The 22,615-nt window shown below is 48.4% G+C and overlaps 2 protein-coding genes across 2 annotated transcripts in view; both read left to right on the forward strand.

Moving 5' to 3' along the window:
* The window catches only part of cadps2 (Ca++-dependent secretion activator 2), a gene marked incomplete at its 3' end in the record, with an annotated part of 521,480 nt that overhangs the window by 144,605 nt on the left and 354,260 nt on the right, over positions 1-22,615 (forward strand).
* LOC311245570 (alanine--tRNA ligase, cytoplasmic-like) lies at positions 10,411-16,886 on the forward strand (the record flags this gene model as incomplete). Its single annotated transcript, XM_084335463.1, has 3 exons — positions 10,411-12,054; positions 15,097-15,728; positions 16,775-16,886. The coding sequence occupies 3 exons, from the start codon at positions 10,411-10,413 to the stop codon at positions 16,884-16,886; spliced, it is 2,388 nt and encodes a 795-aa protein (XP_084191589.1).

Consider the following 22,615-nt stretch of genomic DNA (forward strand, 5'->3'; position numbering starts at 1 on the left):
GAACACCCAGAGAGAGGAGGGTCCAGGTGGGGAGGAACACCCAGAGAGGAGGGGTCCAGGGGGAACACCCAGAAGAGAGGTCCAGGTGGGAACACCCAGAGAGAGGAGGGTCCAGGTGGGGAACACCAGAGAGAGGAGGGTCCAGGTGGGGAACACCCAGAGAGAGGAGGGGTCCAGGTGAGGAACACCAGAGAGAGGAGGGACCAGGTGGGGAACACCCAGAGAGAGGAGGGGTCCAGTGGGGAACACCCAGAGAGAGGAGGGTCCAGGTGGAACACCAGAGAGGAGGGTCCGATGGGAACACCCAGAGAGAGGAGGTGGTCCAGGTGGGGAACACCCAGAGAGAGGAGGGGTCCAGGTGGGGAGGAACACCCAGAGAGAGGAGGGGTCCGGGTGGGGAGGAACACCCAGAGAGAGGAGGGTCCAGGTGGGGAGAACACCCAGAGAGAGGAGGGTCCAGGTGGGAGGAACACCCAGAGAGGAGGGTCCAGGTGGGAGGAACACCCAGAGAGAGGAAGGGTCCAGGTGGGAGGAACACCCAGAGAGAGGAGGGTTCCAGGTGGGGAGGAACACCCAGAGAGAGGAGGGTCCAGGTGGGGAGGAACACCCAGAGAGAGGAAGGGTCCAGGTGGGGAACACCCAGAGAGAGGAGGGTCCAGGTGGGGAGGAACACCCAGAGAGAGGAGGGTCCAGGTGGGGAACACCCAGAGAGAGGAGGGGTCCAGGTGGGGAACACCCAGAGAGAGGAGGGTCCAGGTGGGGAGGAACACCCAGAGAGAGGAGGGGTCCAGGTGGGGAACACCCAGAGAGAGGAGGGTCCAGGTGGGGAACACCCAGAGAGAGGAGGGGTCCAGGTGGGGAGGAACACCCAGAGAGAGGAGGGGTCCAGGTGGGGAACACCCAGAGAGAGGAGGGTCCAGGTGGGGAACACCCAGAGAGAGGAGGGTCCAGGTGGGGAACACCCAGAGAGAGGAGGGTCCAGGTGGGGAGGAACACCCAGAGAGAGGAGGGTCCAGGTGGGGAACACCCAGAGAGAGGAGGGTCCAGGTGGGGAGGAACACCCAGAGAGAGGAGGGGTCCAGGTGGGAGGAACACCCAGAGAGAGGAGGGTCCAGGTGGGAGGAACACCCAGAGAGAGGAGGGGTCCAGGTGGGGAGGAACACCCAGAGAGAGGAGGTCCAGGTGGGGAGGAACACCAGAGAGAGGAGGGTCCAGGTGGGAGGAACACCCAGAGAGAGGAGGGTCCAGGTGGGGAGGAACACCCAGAGAGAGGAAGGGTCCAGGTGGGGAACACCCAGAGAGAGGAGGGGTCCAGGTGGGGAGGAACACCCAGAGAGAGGAGGGTCCAGGTGGGGAGGAACACCCAGAGAGAGGAGGGGTCCAGGTGGGGAACACCCAGAGAGAGGAGGGTCCAGGTGGGGAACACCCAGAGAGAGGAGGGTCCAGGTGGGGAACACCCAGAGAGAGGAGGGTCCAGGTGGGGAGGAACACCAGAGAGAGGAGGGTCAGGTGAGGAACACCCAGAGAGAGGAGGGGTCCAGGTGGGGAACACCCAGAGAGAGGAGGGGTCCAGGTGGGGAACACCCAGAGAGAGGAGGGGTCCAGGTGGGGAACACCCAGAGAGAGGAGGGTCCAGGTGGGGAGGAACACCCAGAGAGAGGAGGGGTCCAGGTGGGAGGAACACCAGAGAGAGGAGGGGTCCAGGTGGGGAGGAACACCCAGAGAGAGGAGGGTCCAGGTGGGGAACACCCAGAGAGAGGAGGGTCCAGGTGGGGAGGAACACCCAGAGAGAGGAGGGGTCCAGGTGGGGAGGAACACCCAGAGAGAGGAGGGTCCAGGTGGGGAGAACACCCAGAGAGAGGAGGGGTCCAGGTGGGGAACACCCAGAGAGAGGAGGGGTCCAGGTGGGGAACACCCAGAGAGAGGAGGGTCCAGGTGGGGAGGAACACCCAGAGAGAGGAGGGGTCCAGGTGGGGAGGAACACCCAGAGAGAGGAGGGGTCCAGGTGGGGAACACCCAGAGAGAGGAGGGGTCCAGGTGGGGAGGAACACCCAGAGAGAGGAGGGGTCCAGGTGGGGAACACCCAGAGAGAGGAGGGGTCCAGGTGGGGAACACCCAGAGAGAGGAGGGTCCAGGTATATTATGGAGGACCGATGCTTTGATGATTGTGACCTTTTCACAATTTTTCTCTTTTGAGATTTAAAATGCCAGACAGGCCGTGCATTAGTTACATTACAGTGTACTTATGAAAACACTATTGATGTAATAAAATCAAACGTATATAGGGAGAGAGGAGAGAGGGAGGGAGAGAGGAGAGAGGGAGGGAGAGAGGCAGGAATGGAGGCCCCTAGAGAGGCTTGTTGTTTTATTTACAGGACCCTCGGTCTTCAAAGGCAGCGCCCCGGGCTGCAGCTGTACGACCAGACAAACTGCAACCCTCTGGTGGACCTCTGGATAATAAGCATCCCCATAAAGAGAGAGAGAGAGAGAGAGAGAGAGAGAGAGAGAGAGAGAGATGAGAGAGAGAGAGAGAGAGAGAGAGAGAGAGAGAGAGATCCCCATAAAGAGAGAGAGAGAGAGATCCCCATAAAGAGAGAGAGAGAGAGAGAGAGAGAGAGAGAGAGAGAGAGAGAGAGAGAGAGAGAGATCCCCATAAAGAGAGAGAGAGAGATCCCCATAAAGAGAGAGAGAGAGAGAGAGATATAGATAGAGAGATCCCCATAAAGAGAGAGAGAGAGAGAGAGATCCCCATAAAGAGAGAGAGAGAGAGAGAGAGAGAGAGAGAGATCCCATAAAGAGAGAGAGAGAGAGATCCCCATAAAGAGAGAGAGAGAGAGAGAGAGAGAGAGAGAGAGAGAGAGAGAGAGAGAGAGAGAGAGAGAGAGAGAGAGAGAGAGAGAGAGAGAGAGAATTGAGAGATTGAATCCCCATACTACAAGGAAGACATGTTCCTAATCCTACAAGATGAAATCAACCAGTTCCAGCTTACGGGCACATTATAGTCTGTGGGGACCTCAATGCCAGGACAGGACGAGAACCTGACACTCTCAGCACACAGGGAGACAAACACCTACCAGGAGGGGGGAACATCCCCTCCCAAATATGCCCCCCAGAAATAACTATGACCAAACAACAAATAAACATGGGTCACAACTTATACAGCTCTGTCGCTCGCTGGACTGTACATAGTTAACGGTAGGCTCTGAGGGGACACTTATGGTAGGTACACATATAGCTCATCTCTGGGTAACAGTACAGTAGACTATTTTATCACGGACCTCAGCCTAGAGTCTCTCAGAGCGTTCACAGTCAGCCAGCAAACACCCCTGTCAGACCACAGCAAAACCACTGTCTACCTGAATAGATCAACACCCAACCAGGAAATACCAAAACCAAACAAACTACACACTATTAAAAAACACTACAAATGGAAAGAAAGTAGTATGGAAGCATTCCAATCCGCTATCAAGCTACAAAAGTCCAATCCAAACTAGACCAATTCCTAGAAAAAAACTTCCAACACAACAGCAAAAGTGTAAACGGGGCGGTAGAAAACATCAATAACATATTTGACCTTACAGCTTCCTTATCCAACCTAAAGGCCTCAAATAGGAAAGCGAGGAAAAATAGAAATACAAATATGCATGACAAATGGTATGATAATGATTGTAAAAATCTCAGGAAGATATTAAGGAACCTATCAAACAAAAACACAGAGACCCAGACAACCAGAACACACGTCTCCAATACAGTGAAACACTGAAACAATACAAAAACACAGTCAGAAAAAAAAGAGACCAACATGTTAGAAACCAGCTACAAGATATAGAGGAATCTATAAAAGCAAACAACTTCTGGGAAAACTGGAACAAAATAAACAAACAACACCACGAGGAGCTACCCATCCAAAATGGAGATGTATGGGTAAACCACTTCTCAATCTCTTTAGCCAATACAAAAAAACGAACAGCAAAAACACATACAAGACAAACTACAAAGCCTGGAGTCAACCATAAAAGACTACCAGAACCCGCTAGACTCCCCAATTACACTACAAGAACTACAGGACAAAATAAAATCACTTAAAATCAAGAAGGCCTGCGGAGCGGATGGTATCCTAAATGAAATGATCATATTCACAGACTCCAAATTCCAATTGGCTATACTAAAACTCCTTAACATTGTCCTTAGCTCCGGGATCTTCCCCAATATCTGGAACCAAGGACTCATAACACCGCTCCACAAAAAGGGAGACAAATATGACCCAAACAATTACCGTGGGATCTGTGTCAACAGCAACCTTGGAAAAATCCTCTGTATGATCATTAACCACAGACTCATACATTTCCTCACAAACAACAAACCTTGAGCAAATCACAGATTGGCTTCCTACCAAATCACCGTACAACAGACCACATTCTCACCTCAGCACCCTAATCGACAACCAAATAAATAAAAATAAAAGCAAAGTATACTCCTGTTTCGTTGACTTCCAAAAAGCATTTGACTCAATTTGGCACGAGGGTCTGATGTACAAACTGTTAGATAGTGGCATTGGAGGGAAAACCTACGACCTCATAAAGTCAATGTACACCAACAACACATGTGCTGTGAGGATTGAGGGAAAACACACAGACTTCTTCCCTCAATGCCGGGGGGTTAGACAGGGGTGCAGTTTGAGTCCAACCCTCTTCAACATATACATAAATGAACTGGCAAAAACATTGGAACAAACTGCAGCACCTGGCATCCCCCTAGCAAACACAGAAGTCAAATGCCTACTGTTTGCAGATGACCTGGTGCTGCTGTCCCCAACAAAAGAAGGGCTACAGCAGCACCTTGACCTTCTGCACAAATTCTCCCAGACATGGGCACTGACAGTAAACTTAAACAAAACTAAAATTATGATATTCCAAAAAAGGCCCAGCCTACAACAACAAAAATACAAATTCCTCCTAGACACAATTTCCCTAGAACACACAAAAAACGACACATACCTCGGCCTAAACATCAGTGCTACAGGGAACTTCAATCAAGCTGTAAACGACCTGAGAGACAAAGCAAGAAGGGCTTTTTATGCCATAAAAAGGAACATCAAGTTAGACATTCCAATCAAAATCTGGCTCAAAATATTAGACTCCGTCATAGAACCGATTTCCCTATATGGTTGTGAAGTCTGGGGCCCACTTGCAAACCAAGACGTCACCAAATGGGACAAACACCCAATTGAGACTCTGCATGCAGAATTTTGCAAATCCGCACCCAAAATAATGCATGCAGAGCAGAACTAGGAAGATACCCACTAATCATCAAAATTCAAAAGAGCATTCAAATTCCACAATCACCTAAAAGAAAGCGGCCCAGACACACTCCACAACAAAGCCCTCACCCACAGAGAGACCCTCGAGAGATGCCCACTCAGCCAGATGGTTCTGGGACTCTGCTCACAAACACAAGCAGAGCCACCAGACAGAAACCACACTGGACTAAATCAAATTATAAGAAAACAAAAAGAAAACTATCTGACACATTGGAAAGAAACAACCCAAAACCAGAGCAAATTGAAATGCTATTTGGCCCTAAACAGAGTACACAGTGGCAGAATACCTGAGCACTGTGACTGACCCAAAACTAAGGAGATCCTTGACTAGGTACAGACTCAGCGAGCACAGCCTAGCCATCGAGAAAGGCCGCCATAGGCAGACCTGGCTCCCAAGAGAAGACAGACTGTGCACCCACTGCACACAAGAAGAGGTGGAAACCGAGCTCCACTTCTTAACAACCTGCCCACTATACCAAGACATCAGAGACATATACTTCCCACAAATTGCAAACACCCAAAGAGACTTCGAAAACATGGACAATAACTCAAAACTCCCATATCTACTGGGAGAAATACAAGAATGTGCAAACACAGCAGCAAGATTTGTGAGCTGCTGTGACAAGAAAAGGACATCCAGCGGAATACAACCACCATAAAGACTGTACAAGAAATTCCTTCTGTAATGTACTGATTTCTTTTGTTTTATCTGTTTGATTGTTTTGTTTTGTGTGGCTTTGGCAATGTAAACGTATGTTTCCCATGTCAATAAAGCCCATTTGATTTGAATTGAGAGAGAGAGAGAGAGAGAGAGAGAGAGAGAGACAGAGACAGAGACAGAGACAGGGAGAGAGAGAGAGAGAGAGAGAAGAGAGAGAGAGACGAGAGAGAGAGAGAGAGAGAGAGAGAGAGAGGGGATGCTTCTAATGGTTTAGCAGCCCCTTGCTTTCTAGTCTCCAGTATCAAGGTCTGATTAAACCAGTGTTCTGCAACAGGCAGCAGCACGGCTTCAGAGACACAGAGATGAAAGGATCCCGCTGAGAGATTTGTCAAGACATCTGTACACAGCACACTCTCTCTCTCTCTCTCTCGTATCTAGACGTCTGTACACAGCTCTCTCTCTCTCTCTCTCTCTCTCTCTCTCTCTCTCTCTCTCTCTCTCTCTCTCTCTCTCTCTCTCTCTCTCTCTCTCTCTCTCTCTCTCTCTCTCTCTCTCTCTCTCTCTCTCTCTCTCTCTCTCAAAGGAATCAACATGTCGATAGAGAAACTTTGGATGGATGACCTCATTCCGTACGCTATGCGCCTATAGCTGAGGCCAGACACAAACAGGGTTGGGGAAGGTTACATTTATATTTGTATAAATGGACTAGGGCTGCACGATTTTGGGAAATAATCGAATTGCGATTTTTCTGACAGATATTGCGATTGCGATTAAATTTGCGATTTTTTTTAAGCAGCCCCACAGAGGTTTATTGTAAAATGCGGCTTGCATCTGGCCTACGTGTGGGGTCTGTTCGGGACACCGAGCCTGAACATGTTTCTTTTTACCTGGGAATCGATAGCAGTTTTTTTCTGTACTTTACTCTCCCTCTCTGAAGTCTAAACTTCACAACACACAATCTAAAACCCCTTACCTCCCTCTCCCAAACCCATCTTGTATCTCAATGGGACTTCCTGGTAAAAAAAAAAGGGCGTTTTTTTGTGTGCAATTTGCTAATTGCATCATTCCAAACCGCGATTTCGATTTAAAATCAATTAATCGTTCAGCCCTAAAATGGACTGCATTTATATATAACGGTTTTATCCAAAGCGCTTTACAATTTGTGCCTCACTCACTCCCCCAGTCACTCACACATTCCGACACCGACGGCGGAGGCGACCATGCCAGGTGCCCACCTGCTCATCGGGAGCAGTGAGGGGTTAAGTGCGTCGTGCTGGGATCACCATGCCAGGTGCCCACCTGCTCATCAGGAGCAGTGAGGGGTTAAGTGTGTCGAGCTGGGATCACCATGCCAGGTGCCCACCTGCTCATCGGGAGCAGTGAAGGGTTAAGTGTGTCGAGCTGGGATCACCATGCCAGGTGCAGTGAGGGGTTAAGTGTGTCGAGCTGGGATCACCATGCCAGGTGCCCACCTGCTCATCGGGAGCAGTGAGGGGTTAAGTGGGTCGCCTCCTGGGCCTCTGGCTCATAAAACAACGAGACAAATCGACAGTCAACTTAAACATGTGCCGAAAAAATAAAGAATAAAATAAAAACAGTAAAAGGCTACCACTATCAAATGGTTAACCCTTTCACTGCGACAATACAGAGGGTTAACCCTTTCACAACCATACTACAGAAGGTTAACCTGGTAGTGAAAGGGCTAAGAGCGGTATATGTTGTATGTAATCTGGTACCAGATTCCAACGGGATGGTTCTCTATAGGCCTCGAGTTGAGTCGTGTCTCTTGGAATATCTTGGCTCAGAATCCAATGAACGTTCACTTTAAACGGCAAGTCCTTAGCTATTACTCACTCACTCCATGCTTAAAACTAATTAGCAATGTATGCCATGGAGTATTCTTGGTAACATTTAATTTACTTAAACTAAAGATTACTCGTCTCCAAAGGATATATGCGTCTGAACAACTTATTCCAATGTACAGCCTATATGTACATACAGATGTCACTATACATTGAATAATACTACCACAATCATCTACATCCATTATTAATCAGTGATTATAATCTCAACTAAATCTAAATGGCTTTTCCCATCAAACACATTCTTGAGCAATCAAACGAATCACTTTTTTTTTCAAAAGTATCCGATTACTGTTCTTTTACAGGCACTAATCTATTAGATCATTATTTATTTCCTGTTATTACCATAATCCCGTCACGTGACATGTCGTTATTCCCCTATTCTGGTCGCCACAGAGAACATAATGAAGAGACATGCCAGGAATATGATATTGGTATGTATGTGTGCAAATTCATACATTATGCACACACACACTCACACACGCGCTGTGACACCAACAGCAGTAATACACGGCTCGCTCTGTGAGTACCACTCGTTTTATAACTATGATTTAAACTGTTTATTAGCAACTCCGAGCGTTCAGACCCCAGCGCGTCGCTGTGTGAAACCCTAATTGTACGCTGGGTACCTTTGAAATTCATATCTGATATATTTTTGACCCACCCCGAGCTCCTAAGCAGTGCTTGGTGGTCCAAACGAGCCTGCGAGCTATTTAGCTGAGAGTGACTGCATATTAAAAAGCCAGCCCCTGGCTCGCACATCGCAGTCACGGAAGGGGCTACATCCTTCTCTAAGTAAAATAGATTAACACTATCTAACTTGTCACGTTTTACACAGAATGGACATTTAATTTCAATTACACAGACACCACAACAATCACAAGAAACAAGGCCATCCGGGGAAGCACCCAAGAATGGCACACTTGGATTTATAAAAAAACCCGGTGTCGTGCACTTTCACATTTTCATGAGATTTCTTATGTCCATCTGTAAACATGTCACGTGCAAATGTCTCATGAGTACATCCACAGGTAGTGGATTTTGAGGTAAATTTGTATGATTCGGGATAGCATACACTTTTTATCAAGCTCTGGGCTGGTTGGCTTGGATCAGTGCAACATGCAGTTTTCATTTTGGATGCTGTAATCCGACCAGCACGAAATCGAAACCACAGTTTGGAGGAAGCTTGATCCCTTGTAGCTGCCTCAACTGCATGTGCTCGCTCTTCGGATACCGAAATGTCAACACCATTACAAATGGACAATACATCAGTATAGTCCATGTGAACTGCGTGCTCGTTTCGTAATTCCGTTAACACCAGAGGAAAGTTTTCACCCATCGGCATGGGAACAAAATCATTTGAATAAGGCTCAATCAGCGACAAAATAGAAGACTTAGAGCCAGTTGTGCTAAGAGCATTGAACAATGATGCTAATTCATCACTGGTTGGATGTTGGGTTTTGTTTACTTGAACACTTTCCCAGCCACTTGGATGCGTCTAATATCACTCTAGACGGCCAGCATTTCATAACAGACTTGCATAGTTTGTGAGGCTGTTTGTAGAGCTAAATCTATACTTTATAGTATTGCTATCTGTCCATTCTCATTGTCAATCGAGACCATAAACCGTCCCTTCAAAATGGCTTAAAGAAATATTTTTTTCAGCAATACGTTTTCATTTTATAGCGTCTTGAATATAAGCATTATAAGGGATTACGGCTGGGATATAGTCCTTCTCTATATGTTCGAGCAGCTTCCAGCTTACTCTTTTTGGGTTTAGACATATCTTAAATATAAAATGCATTGCGCAATTCATTCATTCATTCACTCATTCAATCACCTGTTGTTTACATCAAAGTATCACGCCAAGATGGCCGCGCACCGGGGCACTGATGTCAATCGTGACGTCAGTGCAAACACTCTATACATGTCACATTCAAGTCGACCTGCATTATCCTGGTTTCTCTTTATTAATTTAAATTAATTATTTAAATCATTGTTATGTTTTCTTCCTTAACCTCTTAAGCCTATGTAGGCAAATGTTTTTCTTAACATGCGAGACGAGACTATAGGGAGGTGTAGTGGTTACTTCCTGGTCTATAGGGAGGTGTAGTTGTTACTTCCTGGTCTATAGGGAGGTGTAGTGGTTACTTCCTGGTCTATAGGGAGGTGTAGTGGTGACGTCATTGTTGTTTCCGGCCGGTCCACCTCGCTTGAAATCGCAATGTCTTTCCCCATTGCCCATTTCTAAATTGTCTCGTTTAAAACAAATACAGCATTGTAGTAATTGTAATGGTACATAATTCACCCACGGAACTATTGTTAGGAACATTCTAGAACATTAGTTCCGCCCGAACATTCTGGAACATTTGTGATGATGTCATGGGAGAACATTCTAGAACATTAGTCCCGCCCGAACATGATGATGTCATAGTAGGCATGCTGGAACGTTGGTGATGATGTCATAGTAGAACCTTCTAGAACCTCTAACATTCTTATTTAAGCAACTGCTACCGGCAGTCATTCTAGCTTTCCACTAACGTACTGTATTCTGCAGCCCATTCAGAATGGACTCTTCGCTGACGGCATCTCAGATCCGTGACAAGTTCATCGACTTCTTCCGTCGCCATGGGCACCAAATTGTCCACTCCTCTTCCACCGTCCCACTGGACGACCCCACGCTGCTGTTCGCCAATGCTGGCATGAACCAGTTCAAGCCGATCTTCCTGAAGACCATGGCCCACCCGCGTCGTGCTGCCAACACCCAGAAGTGTATCCGTGCCGGAGGCAAACACAACGACCTGGACGACGTGGGGAAAGACGTTTACCACCACACCTTCTTTGAGATGCTGGGGAACTGGTCCTTTGGAGACTACTTTAAGTATGAGGCCTGTAAGATGGCCTTGGACTTGCTGACCAAGGAGTTTGGGATTCCCATCGAGCGTCTGTACGTCACCTACTTTGGTGGTCGCCCTGCCGCCGGACTGGAACCTGACCTGGAACCTGACCTGGAGTGCAAAGAGATCTGGATGAAACTGGGGATGGACGAGTGTCGCATCCTGCCAGGCAGCATGGAGGATAACTTCTGGGAGATGGGGGACACCGGACCATGTGGTCCCTGCAGCGAGCTGCACTACGACTGCCTCGGAGACAGAGATGCTTCTCAGCTGGTCAACACGGACGACCCCAACGTCCTGGAGATCTGGAACCTTGTCTTCATTCAGTTCAACAGGGAGTCGGAGAGCGAGTTGAATCCCCTCCCTAAGGATAGATATAGTATAGATGCAGGCATGGGTTTGGAGCGTCTGGTGTCCATCATTCAGAACAAGATGTCAAACTACGACACTGACCTCTTCATGCCGTACTTCGCTGCCATTCAGAAGGGTACAGGTGCCACACCCTACACCGGTAAGGTTGGTGCTGAAGATAAAGATGGTATTGACATGGCCTACCGCGTTGTGGCAGACCATGCACGGACCATCACCATCGCCCTATCAGATGGATGCAGACCAGACAACACAGGAAGAGGTTATGTACTGAGGAGGATTCTCCGTCGTGCAGTGCATTACTCTGAGAAGCTGGGAGCTCAGAAAGGATTCTTTGCGTCTCTGGTTGACGTGGTGGTGGAGTCACTGGGTGATGTGTTCCCAGAGTTGAAGAAGTATCCAGACATGGTGAAGGGCATTATAAACAAGGAGGAGATTCAGTTCCTTAAAACACTCAGCAAGGGGCGCCGCATCCTCGACCGGAAGATACAGAGCCTGGGAGATGGCAAGACCATCCCTGGTGACACAGCATGGTTGCTGTACGACACCTACGGTTTCCCTCTGGACCTGACTGCTCCGATTGCTGAGGAGAGAGGGATGGGAGTAGACCTGGAGGCCTTTGAGGAGGTGAAGAAAGCTGCTCAGTTGAAGTCTCAGGGGAAAGGGCGGCAAGGACATGTCGGCACAGGCCACCGGTCGCAACACACACTGCCTGCTGTGACGGGAGGAGAGGCCCAGAAGGCCCAGAAGGCTGATGCTCTACGTCTGAAGAAGACGATGGATGATCTGGACCGTGCCAGCAAGGCCGATGTCCAGAAGAGAGTTTTGAAGAAGACCAAGGAGATGATTGACGGCAGTCCCAACCAACCACTGTTAGTTATGGAGATGGAGACCGGGGCCTCTGCCAAGGCTCTGAATGAGTCATTGAAGCACAGCGGACTAAGCGTCTGTCTACCACCACAGAGCCAGTGGGATCGAATCCAGCTGTGGTGCTTCCGGGTTGGCCGACCGTCCATACTGACACAATTGGCAGTGTCAGCGGGTGGGAAACCCGGCGAGGGTGGGTCCGGGTCGTTGTAAACAGCGACTCCTACAGTTCGGTCGGGGCGCCTGCACAGCAAGGGAAGGATCTGGGAGAGGTAGTGTGACTTTCCACACGTTACACTCCCCCAGTGAGAGTCCACGCTGCCAGGTGAAAAGAAGCGGTGGGCTGGGTACACATGTGTGTCGGAGGAAGCATTGTGATAGTCTCCGCCCTCCAAGACCGATGGTAGGGGGTAGAGTGCACAACGACCAGGAAGGGGATTGGGAATTGGCATAACGACTAACATTGGGAGGGGAGAAAAACTGGAAAAAGATCATTAATTTTTTTTTAAATTAAATAATTTACGTCTTACGTTCCCTTGTCTTCTCCCCTGTATTTAATTCACTGTTCGACCAAAACACGACTTACCCACTTTTCCTCTTTTTTATTCGAAATTCGAAAGGTGTAATGACACAAGTAGAAAGCATTTGGATGGATGTCAGTGTTGAATTCAGCTTAAAGGAACAGGCAAACTTTTTGGGAAATTCGCTTATTTGCCATCTACCCTGGAGTTAAACAAAAAGTTGTTGACAAAAATGTGTCGTCTCTGTGCATGCATTAGGCGTCGGGATGCCCGCACCGTTAGCCTAGCTTAGCGTCATTCACTAGAAGTAGGTGTGCCAGGGTAGCCTAGTTCCCAACACTCCACTCACTACAAATACACTCAAAATACAACTCCAAAACGTTCCTGTAAACATGTTGTGACCTGTGTATTTACCACATGGAGAAATAAAAAAAAAAATATCCGACACGGCTACATCATGTTTTGTTTTGGACTTGAGCTCTGTACACGGCTACAGCATGTTATGTTTTGAGCTCTGTACACGGCTACAGCATGTTATGTTTTGAGCTCTGTACACGGCTACAGCATGTTATGTTTTGAGCTCTGTACACGGCTACAGCATGTTATGTTTTGAGCTCTGTACACGGCTACAGCATGTTATGTTTTGAGCTCTGTACACGGCTACAGCATGTTATGTTTTGATCGGTTAGTGTTTTTTTTTTTTTTTTTTTTTACTTTATTTTTTAGCGTTTATCGCTTTTCTGGTCAAGCATGACCGACAGAAACAGGTTGAAATGGGATGTAGAGCAGGGGAAGACATTCTGAGAAATGACGGCGGGTCCGGGAATCGAACTTGTGTCCCCCAGATCCGTGACGAGCACGGTTTTCCCCGACGCAGAAATAGCGCCGAGATATGCGGTGAGCTACGGGAGCTCCCCCGATCGGTTAGTGTTTTGACAGATTTTTTTTTAATTAAATTATAAAACTTTTTTTTTCTTTTCTTTTTTACAGCTACTGTTTTATATATACTGTTTTTTAGTAATAACTAGAAAGTAATGGTATTTATTCAACAACAGGTGATTGATTAGTATTAGTATCATTAATTGACAACTATGCTCAATGAGTTCACCCACAGAAAGGTTGTTGGCACAGTGGTTCCGCACGGACGTTATACGTTGTTGCACTTCCTATCCAGGCTGCTCCGTTCCAGTTAGCTAGTAGTAACGTCTATGTTGTGATTTTTAATGCAAAATAAATATTCAACATTCTCTTTTGAGACTCCGCCTCAGACTCTTATCATTTGGCACTAAAAGCTAAACATTGTCACCGGTATGGCTGTCCGCAACATGTCATTAATTGCGTGCATGTGTGGGAGAGGTCGATCAGTTAGCCACGTTAGCGTGAGCTAGGTTAGCCACTAGTTAACGCGAGCTAGATGGAAAGACAAACAATGTAACGTTACTGGTGAAAAAGTGATTTACCTTGGAATACTCCTTTGCCAACTTGCTGTACTTTGCTTGCAGGTCTGCAGCTGGATTATGAATAGTCCCAACTTTAGCCAAGGTAACGTTAAGCTAAAACTAGCTCTTCAGCTAATGCTAATAACACAGAGCTCCCCGTCAGCCGTCACACTGCTCTGCCGGGACGATGGCATTTAAGAAAAGTTATAATTATTTTGTCTCGTCTTGTTTTAGTCAACAATATCAACATGCATGAAGAGAAATTTCGTCCTGGTTTTTATAAATTACATTTATATCAACGATATTTAATTAACTATTTAGTAGGGCTGACCCCTATTAGTCGATTAGTCGACTAATCGGTCGAAAGGAGCCGTAGTCGACTGCCAACCTCTTAGTTGAATAAAAAAAAAAAAAAAAAAAAAAAAATTATCATTCTTTCCAAAAGAAAAGAGGCCTAGAAGCGTGGCTAGCGCTAATGGCGCGCATACCAGAGGCTAACTGCCTAAGAAAACAGGCACAGAGGCACTGAAGGATGATTTCACCCATCTAATGAACACACAGACTAGACAAATATCAAGATGTATCCATCAGTGGACCAATTGCATGCTTTTGCACAGAGGACAAGAAGCCTTCAGTCGACTCCTTCAGACATTAAGCACCCCCCACAGAGGACAAGAAGCCTTCAGTCGACTCCTTCAGACATTAAGCACCCCCCACAGAGGACAAGAAGCCTTCAGTCGACTCCTTCAGTCATTAAGCACCCCCCACAGAGGACAAGAAGCCTTCAGTCGACTCCTTCAGACATTAAGCACCCCCCACAGAGGACAAGAAGCCTTCAGTCGACTCCTTCAGACATTAAGCACCCCCCCCCCCCACAGAGGACAAGAAGCCTTCAGTCGACTCCTTCAGACATTAAGCACCCCCCCCCCCCCCCCACAGAGGACAACAAGCCTTCAGTCGACTCCTTCAGACATTAAGCACCCCCCACAGCCCAAATGGAATGATAAAAAATAAATACAAAAAAACGAACATCTTTCGTCATAATTTTAGTTGACAAAATTAACACTGGCGGGTGGGAGCGTTACATGTGTCAAGAAAAGCATTGACTGAAGCAGAGAGAACTCACAGGGTGCTGCAAAACAACCGTCTCTCTACTACAGACGAGACATATTGAACAGGAGACTACAAGCGAGTGGAGCGGGCAGAGTGGAGCGGGCAGAGTGGAGCGGGCAGAGTGGAGCGGGCAGAGTGGAGCGGGCAGAGTGGACCGGGCAGAGTGGAGCGGGCAGAGTGGAGCGGGCAGAGTGGACCGGGCAGAGTGGACCGGGCAGAGTGGACCGGGCAGAGTGGAGCGGGCAGAGTGGAGCGGGCAGAGTGGAGCGGGCAGAGTGGAGCGGGCAGAGTGGACCGGGCAGAGTGGAGCGGGCAGAGTGGAGCGGGCAGAGTGGACCGGGCAGAGTGGAGCGGGCAGAGTAGAGCGGGCAGAGTGGAGCGGGCAGAGTGGACCGGGCAGAGTGGAGCGGGCAGAGTGGACCGGGCAGAGTGGAGCGGGCAGAGTGGAGCGGGCAGAGTGGAGCGGGCAGAGTGGAGCGGGCAGAGTGGACCGGGCAGAGTGGAGCGGGCAGAGTGGAGCGGGCAGAGTGGACCGGGCAGAGTGGAGCGGGCAGAGTGGAGCGGGCAGAGTGGACCGGGCAGAGTGGAGCGGGCAGAGTGGAGCGGGCAGAGTGGAGCGGGCAGAGTGGACCGGGCAGAGTGGACCGGGCAGAGTGGACCGGGCCTGGACTCGTGACTGGTCAGGATGGAGCTGTGATACTGGTGCCACATGGAGGCACTTCTGTGAGGGTACTTCATTCTAGACCACGTGACGTCAACACAGAGGAGGCCTGGCTGTAACCACCCAGACAGTGGGAGAGATCTACACAGAACACCACAGACGCACAGCATGGATCCCAGTGCATTAACCCTGTCCAGGTCTGACCCAAACACCCTCATCCCCTCTGCCTGTCCAGGTCTAACCCAACACCCTCATCCCCTCTGTCCAGGTCTAACCCAAACACCCTCATCCCCTCTGTCTGTCCAGGTCTAACCCAAACACCCTCATCCCCTCTGCCTGTCCAGGTCTAACCCAAACACCCTCATCCCCTCTGCCTGTCCAGGTCTAACCCAACACCCTCATCCCCTCTGTCCAGGTCTAACCCAAACACCCTCATCCCCTCTGCCTGTCCAGGTCTAACCCAAACACCCTCATCCCCTCTGCCTGTCCAGGTCTAACCCAAACACCCTCATCCCCTCTGTCCAGGTCTAACCCCAACACCCTCATCCCCTCTGTCCAGGTCTAACCCCAACACCCTCATCCCCTCTGTCCAGGTCTAACCCAAACACCCTCATCCCCTCTGCCTGTCCAGGTCTAACCCAAACACCCTCATCCCCTCTGCCTGTCCAGGTCTGACCCAAACACCCTCATCCCCTCTGTCCAGGTCTAACCCAAACACCCTCATCCCCTCTGCCTGTCCAGGTCTAACCCAAACACCCTCATCCCCTCCGTCCAGGTCTAACCCCAACACCCTCATCCCCTCTGTCTGTCCAGGTCTAACCCAAACACCCTCATCCCCTCTGTCCAGGTCTAACCCAACACCCTCATCCCCTCTGCCTGTCCAGGTCTAACCCAACACCCTCATCCCCTCTGCCTGTCCAGGTCTAACCCAACACCCTCATCCCCTCTGTCCAGGTCTAACCCAAACACCCTCATCCCCTCTGCCTGTCCAGGTCTAACCCAAACACCCTCATCCCCTCTGTCCAGGTCTAACCCAAACACCCTCATCCCCTCTGCCTGTCCAGGTCTAACCCAAACACCCTCATCCCCTCTGCCTGTCCAGGTCTGACCCAAACACCCTCATCCCCTCTGTCCAGGTCTAACCCAAACACCCTCATCCCCTCCGTCCAGGTCTAACCCCAACACCCTCATCCCCTCTGTCTGTCCAGGTCTAACCCAAACACCCTCATCCCCTCTGTCCAGGTCTAACCCAACACCCTCATCCCCTCTGTCCAGGTCTAACCCAAACACCCTCATCCCCTCTGTCTGTCCAGGTCTAACCCAAACACCCTCATCCCCTCTGCCTGTCCAGGTCTAACCCAACACCCTCATCCCCTCTGTCCAGGTCTAACCCAAACACCCTCATCCCCTCTGCCTGTCCAGGTCTAACCCAAACACCCTCATCCCCTCTGTCCAGGTCTAACCCAAACACCCTCATCCCCTCTGCCTGTCCAGGTCTAACCCAAACACCCTCATCCCCTCTGCCTGTCCAGGTCTGACCCAAACACCCTCATCCCCTCTGCCTGTCCAGGTCTAACCCAAACACCCTCATCCCCTCTGTCCAGGTCTAACCCAAACACCCTCATCCCCTCTGCCTGTCCAGGTCTAACCCCAACACCCTCATCCCCTCTGCCTGTCCAGGTCTAACCCAAACACCCTCATCCCCTCTGTCCAGGTCTGACCCAAACACCCTCATCCCCTCCGTCCAGGTCTAACCCAAACACCCTCATCCCCTCTGCCTGTCCAGGTCTAACCCAACACCCTCATCCCCTCTGCCTGTCCAGGTCTAACCCAACACCCTCATCCCCTCTGCCTGTCCAGGTCTAACCCAACACCCTCATCCCCTCTGTCTGTCCAGGTCTAACCCAACACCCTCATCCCCTCTGTCTGTCCAGGTCTAACCCAACACCCTCATCCCCTCTGTCTGTCCAGGTCTAACCCAAACACCCTCATCCCCTCTGCCTGTCCAGGTCTAACCCAAACACCCTCATCCCCTCTGTCCAGGTCTAACCCAACACCCTCATCCCCTCTGCCTGTCCAGGTCTAACCCAACACCCTCATCCCCTCTGTCTGTCCAGGTCTAACCCAACACCCTCATCCCCTCTGCCTGTCCAGGTCTAACCCAACACCCTCATCCCCTCTGCCTGTCCAGGTCTAACCCAACACCCTCATCCCCTCTGTCTGTCCAGGTCTAACCCAAACACCCTCATCCCCTCTGTCCAGGTCTAACCCAACACCCTCATCCCCTCTGTCTGTCCAGGTCTAACCCAACACCCTCATCCCCTCTGCCTGTCCAGGTCTAACCCAAACACCCTCATCCCCTCTGCCTGTCCAGGTCTAACCCCAACACCCTCATCCCCTCTGTCCAGGTCTAACCCAAACACCCTCATCCCCTCTGTCCAGGTCTAACCCAAACACCCTCATCCCCTCTGTCCAGGTCTAACCCAACACCCTCATCAGCGTCTTCTTTATTCTGAATTATATAATGTAAAAAAGAAACACCTTAATTGCATTGAGAAGGAGATGGTGCTTCATAGAAGGATAGATTAGCGGATCTACAGATATCAATCATTTGGATTTGAATTACTTCTACCCCCCCCCCCCCTCCCCCCCATGTAAATTTTTTACATATAGGAAGAAAAGAAAATATGTAACACGAGAATATGACAGACGATGCACACGGACAACAGATGATGGTGTCGACCAGCTGGTTCTCAAACTATGGGTCGCAACATATTTTGGCTAAATATGCACTAGTTTTATAAATGTGTATTGATAACATAGTGCTGTAATTACATTTTCTAATAAATATGCATGATCAAGTTCAACAACGTGTGCTTTTATTTTGATATTCCTTGATTCCACGTTGACATTACGCGATGCGTTAAGTGTGGGGTCGCCGAAAAAAATCCTAAATAAAAGTGGGGTATAAAGAAGTGTGAGAACCCCTGGGGCCTCATTTATCAACAATGCTTAGAAAGTGTTCTATTTTCGTTCTTAAGCACAGAATTTAGAATGTCTCTACGCACAGAGAAATCTTTGATGACAGGTCGTACGCACACTCTGTGTTGATAAATACCATTTGTTCTTACCGTCAATGGTCGTGCATGATTATCCATATATGGTCATGAAACACCCCCATGGAATGTAGAATAATGGACTAAGCGGACTTGAAACGTCACTGAGAGCAAGTCCTCCGTGATCAATCTCGCTGTCAGTGAAGTTTCAACTGAGGTCATCTATTCTAACCAACACATTGAAGCTAGAAAGCATTTCGTTGTGACCAATCTTATTTGGAAACATGACACACAGAATAATAGTATTTAGCGTTTTATTTTAAACAATATTTAATCGTATGATTATAGATATTTTTTGAGAATATCCAATGAAGGTGTCAAGTTCACAGACAACTCCGCTGAGGAGGAGGGAGCGTGAAGACTATCTTCGGTGCGCCGGGAGCCAAGGATGTTGACTGACCCAGTCCTGCTACAGAACCAGCACATTGACAGAAATAAATTACAAGCTGACCCGACATTAAGCTGTAATGACAGGTCAACTCTGCGCTCTACAATGCCTATTGTGCGCTCGTGAGCCCGTGGTTCTGGTCAGAGTCATTATGGCTTCAGTGGATAACCCTGATCTGCATTTAAGTGATGTTTTATTTATAGATACCAATAACATTACAATTGAATTAAATACAATTAGGCCTGAATGAGTCGTGTTCCTCCCAGCCACCGGCAACGACATCATCAGCCAAAATGCGCATCGCAGATTATCTGTACATTGACAGAGTGGAATCCCGTTCACATAACTGGATTTGTTTATTGATGGAGCTTTGAAAGCTACATGGGTACAGTCTATTGCTCCGATGATGTTGGATAACCTGGCGTAAAATCCTCTCTTGGCCTCCTGTTATTGATATATGGATATTGTATGTAGTTGGGGGGGGTTGGGGAAATTACGACATCGACATCCAACACTGCGTTTTTCTCCACGCTCCAATGTGGGTCTCAAATTGGGGTACAAATCAAGGAGAATGTGTCTCGGGTAGCGAACTCTACTTAATATTATTATGTTCTCTCTCTGCAAATAGACTGCCCTATATCTGTGAAAACATCTGAGCGCACACCGCGAGAAGTATTCCTATAATAACGCTATGAACCAGGCTGAATTCATTCAGAAATATACCTATTCCAAATGCTATTTAGGGTTTGACAATAATTACACTAATGTCGCTATTTTACAATGAACTATAGTGAATTACGTGTCATACAGAACACGTCATTGTTGAAACTAATGCATGAAACTGATGAAAGCATAATGCTGTCCGTCTGCAGTCTTCATATTCTACCGCTGGGCGCCAGGTACGCATGGTCAGAGCTGTGCGTATATATACGCACAAAGTCAAGCACACGTTCAAATTGATAAGTCCCACACTTTGCTTAGAAATGATCGTACGCACGGGTTACGCACATATCTGTGCGTACGCACCATTGATAAATGTGGGCCCTGGTGTAGACAGTACAGAGGAGACTAGTTGAGGACAGCAAGACACCAGATGTTAAGACAAGAAGAGCAGACAGTTGAGGACACAGGCACATTCTGTGTTGGAACAAGGGACACGTAACATGTGAGATACAGAGACAGAGGCATCTTACACACAAGTCTTTGGGCGAGCGGTAAAGGCCACAGGCACACACAGAACCGGGTATAATCTGTATTACTTTGAGCCCGTCACTATGGCTGGCACTACAGGGTCTGCTGACATGCTAGTCTTCACATGGAACCTGCGAGTAATGAAACACTTCCCACAGAGGTGTGCGTGTGAGGAGACCGACGCACCTGTGACCGAGGTGGTGTCATTGGAATCAGCAGAACGAGACAAAATATGAAGTTAACAGTGTTTTTGAGAAAGTTGGAGACGTATTTCCACACGTTGGGTCTGCAGCTGAAAGAAACCTCGGCGGGAACGGTACCGAAATGTCTGGTGGCGAGAGGTTTCTGAGGAACTAACAATTACACAACTGCAGACGGATTCACCCACCTGCGCCTCAGTCTCTACTTTTATTTTATTTTTTTAAGATACTTTTTTTTTAGCGCGAGGCGGGCCCGGGGGGCGGCCGCGTAGGTGTGCGAGGCACTATGCGGTGCGCCACGAGGGCGCCCTAGATACTTGTGGAAACTCCATTCAATGGACATCAAATCTGCATTACTGTGTTAATTTCGTCAGCTATATTTTATTTTTGTTTTCGTCTTAGTCATGTCTCAAATGCTCTTTTTCGTTTTCATCATATCTAGTCACCTTTATCTATTTTTTGTTTAGTCGAGCTTTAGTCAACTACAGGTCTGAGCATTTTCGTTGTAGTCTTTTTTGTTTAGTTTCGATTTAGCCTTTTTTGTTTAGTCTCGCCACTCAGTTAAAGCCTCATAAGTTGGCGTGAGCTTTTTCTAAACAAAAAAAGCTGACGTTGGTGCTAGCTGGTTAGACTTATTTAAGCTATTTAATGTGTTCTATTGTAGTGGATCAACATAATGCAGCGATCCGTCTTGCAGTAATGTAGGGAAGAAAGAGGAGTTTCCTTTTCTGTATGGTGCTTTATTTCCAGCTCAATATGGAGTTTTACAAGTTGATACTTCCCTTAGTGCTGGGCGATAAAACGATAATGATAATTATCGCGATATATTTTAATAATTGATATCGATTGATAATTAAAAAAATATTAAAAAAAATGTGTGTCCTGCAACGGGGCAGCTTTAAAACCAGAGACAGTGGACAGACTTGTCTTTCTTGCCTGTAACTTAAAGTAATGGCTTTGCTTGTCCAAATGACAATACTGACCAAATTGAGATTTATTTTTCTCTTGTCCATTTATTTAGTTTGCTTTCTAATAAAAAAATACAGTGAGGCGGCTGGGTGGCGCAGCGGACATTGCACTCGTCACCAACGCAACCGGTCTCGAATCCGGCTGTCAGCGTTGCCTCCGGCTTGGGCCGGCCGTCATACTGACTCAATTGGCAGAGTCAGCGGGAGGGAAGTCGATGGGTGGTAATCTGGACGTTGTAAACAGCGACTCCTACAGGTCGGTCAGGGCGCCTGCACAGCAAAGACAGGAGATGGCGGGGGCAGTGTGAGCCTCCCACACGTTACACCTCGCCACTAAGAGTCCGCGCTGGCATGTGAAAAGATGTGACTGGCTGCCTCCACATGTATCGGAGGGGACATGTGATGGGCTTCTATCCTCCCTACGACCGGCCAGTGGGGGGCACATGCGAGCAACGATCAGGACAGGGGAGGGAGAATTGGCACGAGAGGAAAAATCACAGAAGAAGGAGGAGAAAATGTAGGTAAATTATTTATTTTTTTAAATACAGTTTTAAACCGTCTGTACACAGTAGGCTATGTGTGCTAGCAGAGCTAGACTCCACTCACGAGTCACGGTGCACATGTGCGGTGGTTTGTCCACCAAAAAAGCGCCAAAAGATAGAAAAGAAACTAGCAGAGCCAGAACTGTTCAACTCCCCTGGAGCCACAGCCAGCAGAGAAGCCTGTTTACTTTCGCTTTCAAACCAGCTGCGACGACACTCTCCCTCCTGGTGAACGTGCAGCGTGAGTGCAGTGCAGACCTTCCTCTAACATGTTGTGGTTCCTACTAAATAATATATATATTTCTTTAAATGGCCGTTTTTTCCCTTTAAAGAGCACACTAACGAAACAGAAACTGAACGGCACTCTTTTCGCACACTCCCCCTCAGTAAGCCTGAATCCACTTTCATGCCACATTAGGAGCCTTCGCTCTGAAACCCATATCAAAGCAAACAGATGCACACATGAGCCACCATATAGCTATAGCACTCCCACACACCGA

This window comes from Notolepis coatsorum (genome assembly GCF_963971535.1).
Source record: "Notolepis coatsorum genome assembly, chromosome: 18".
NCBI classification, from domain to species: Eukaryota; Metazoa; Chordata; class Actinopteri; order Aulopiformes; family Paralepididae; genus Notolepis; species Notolepis coatsorum.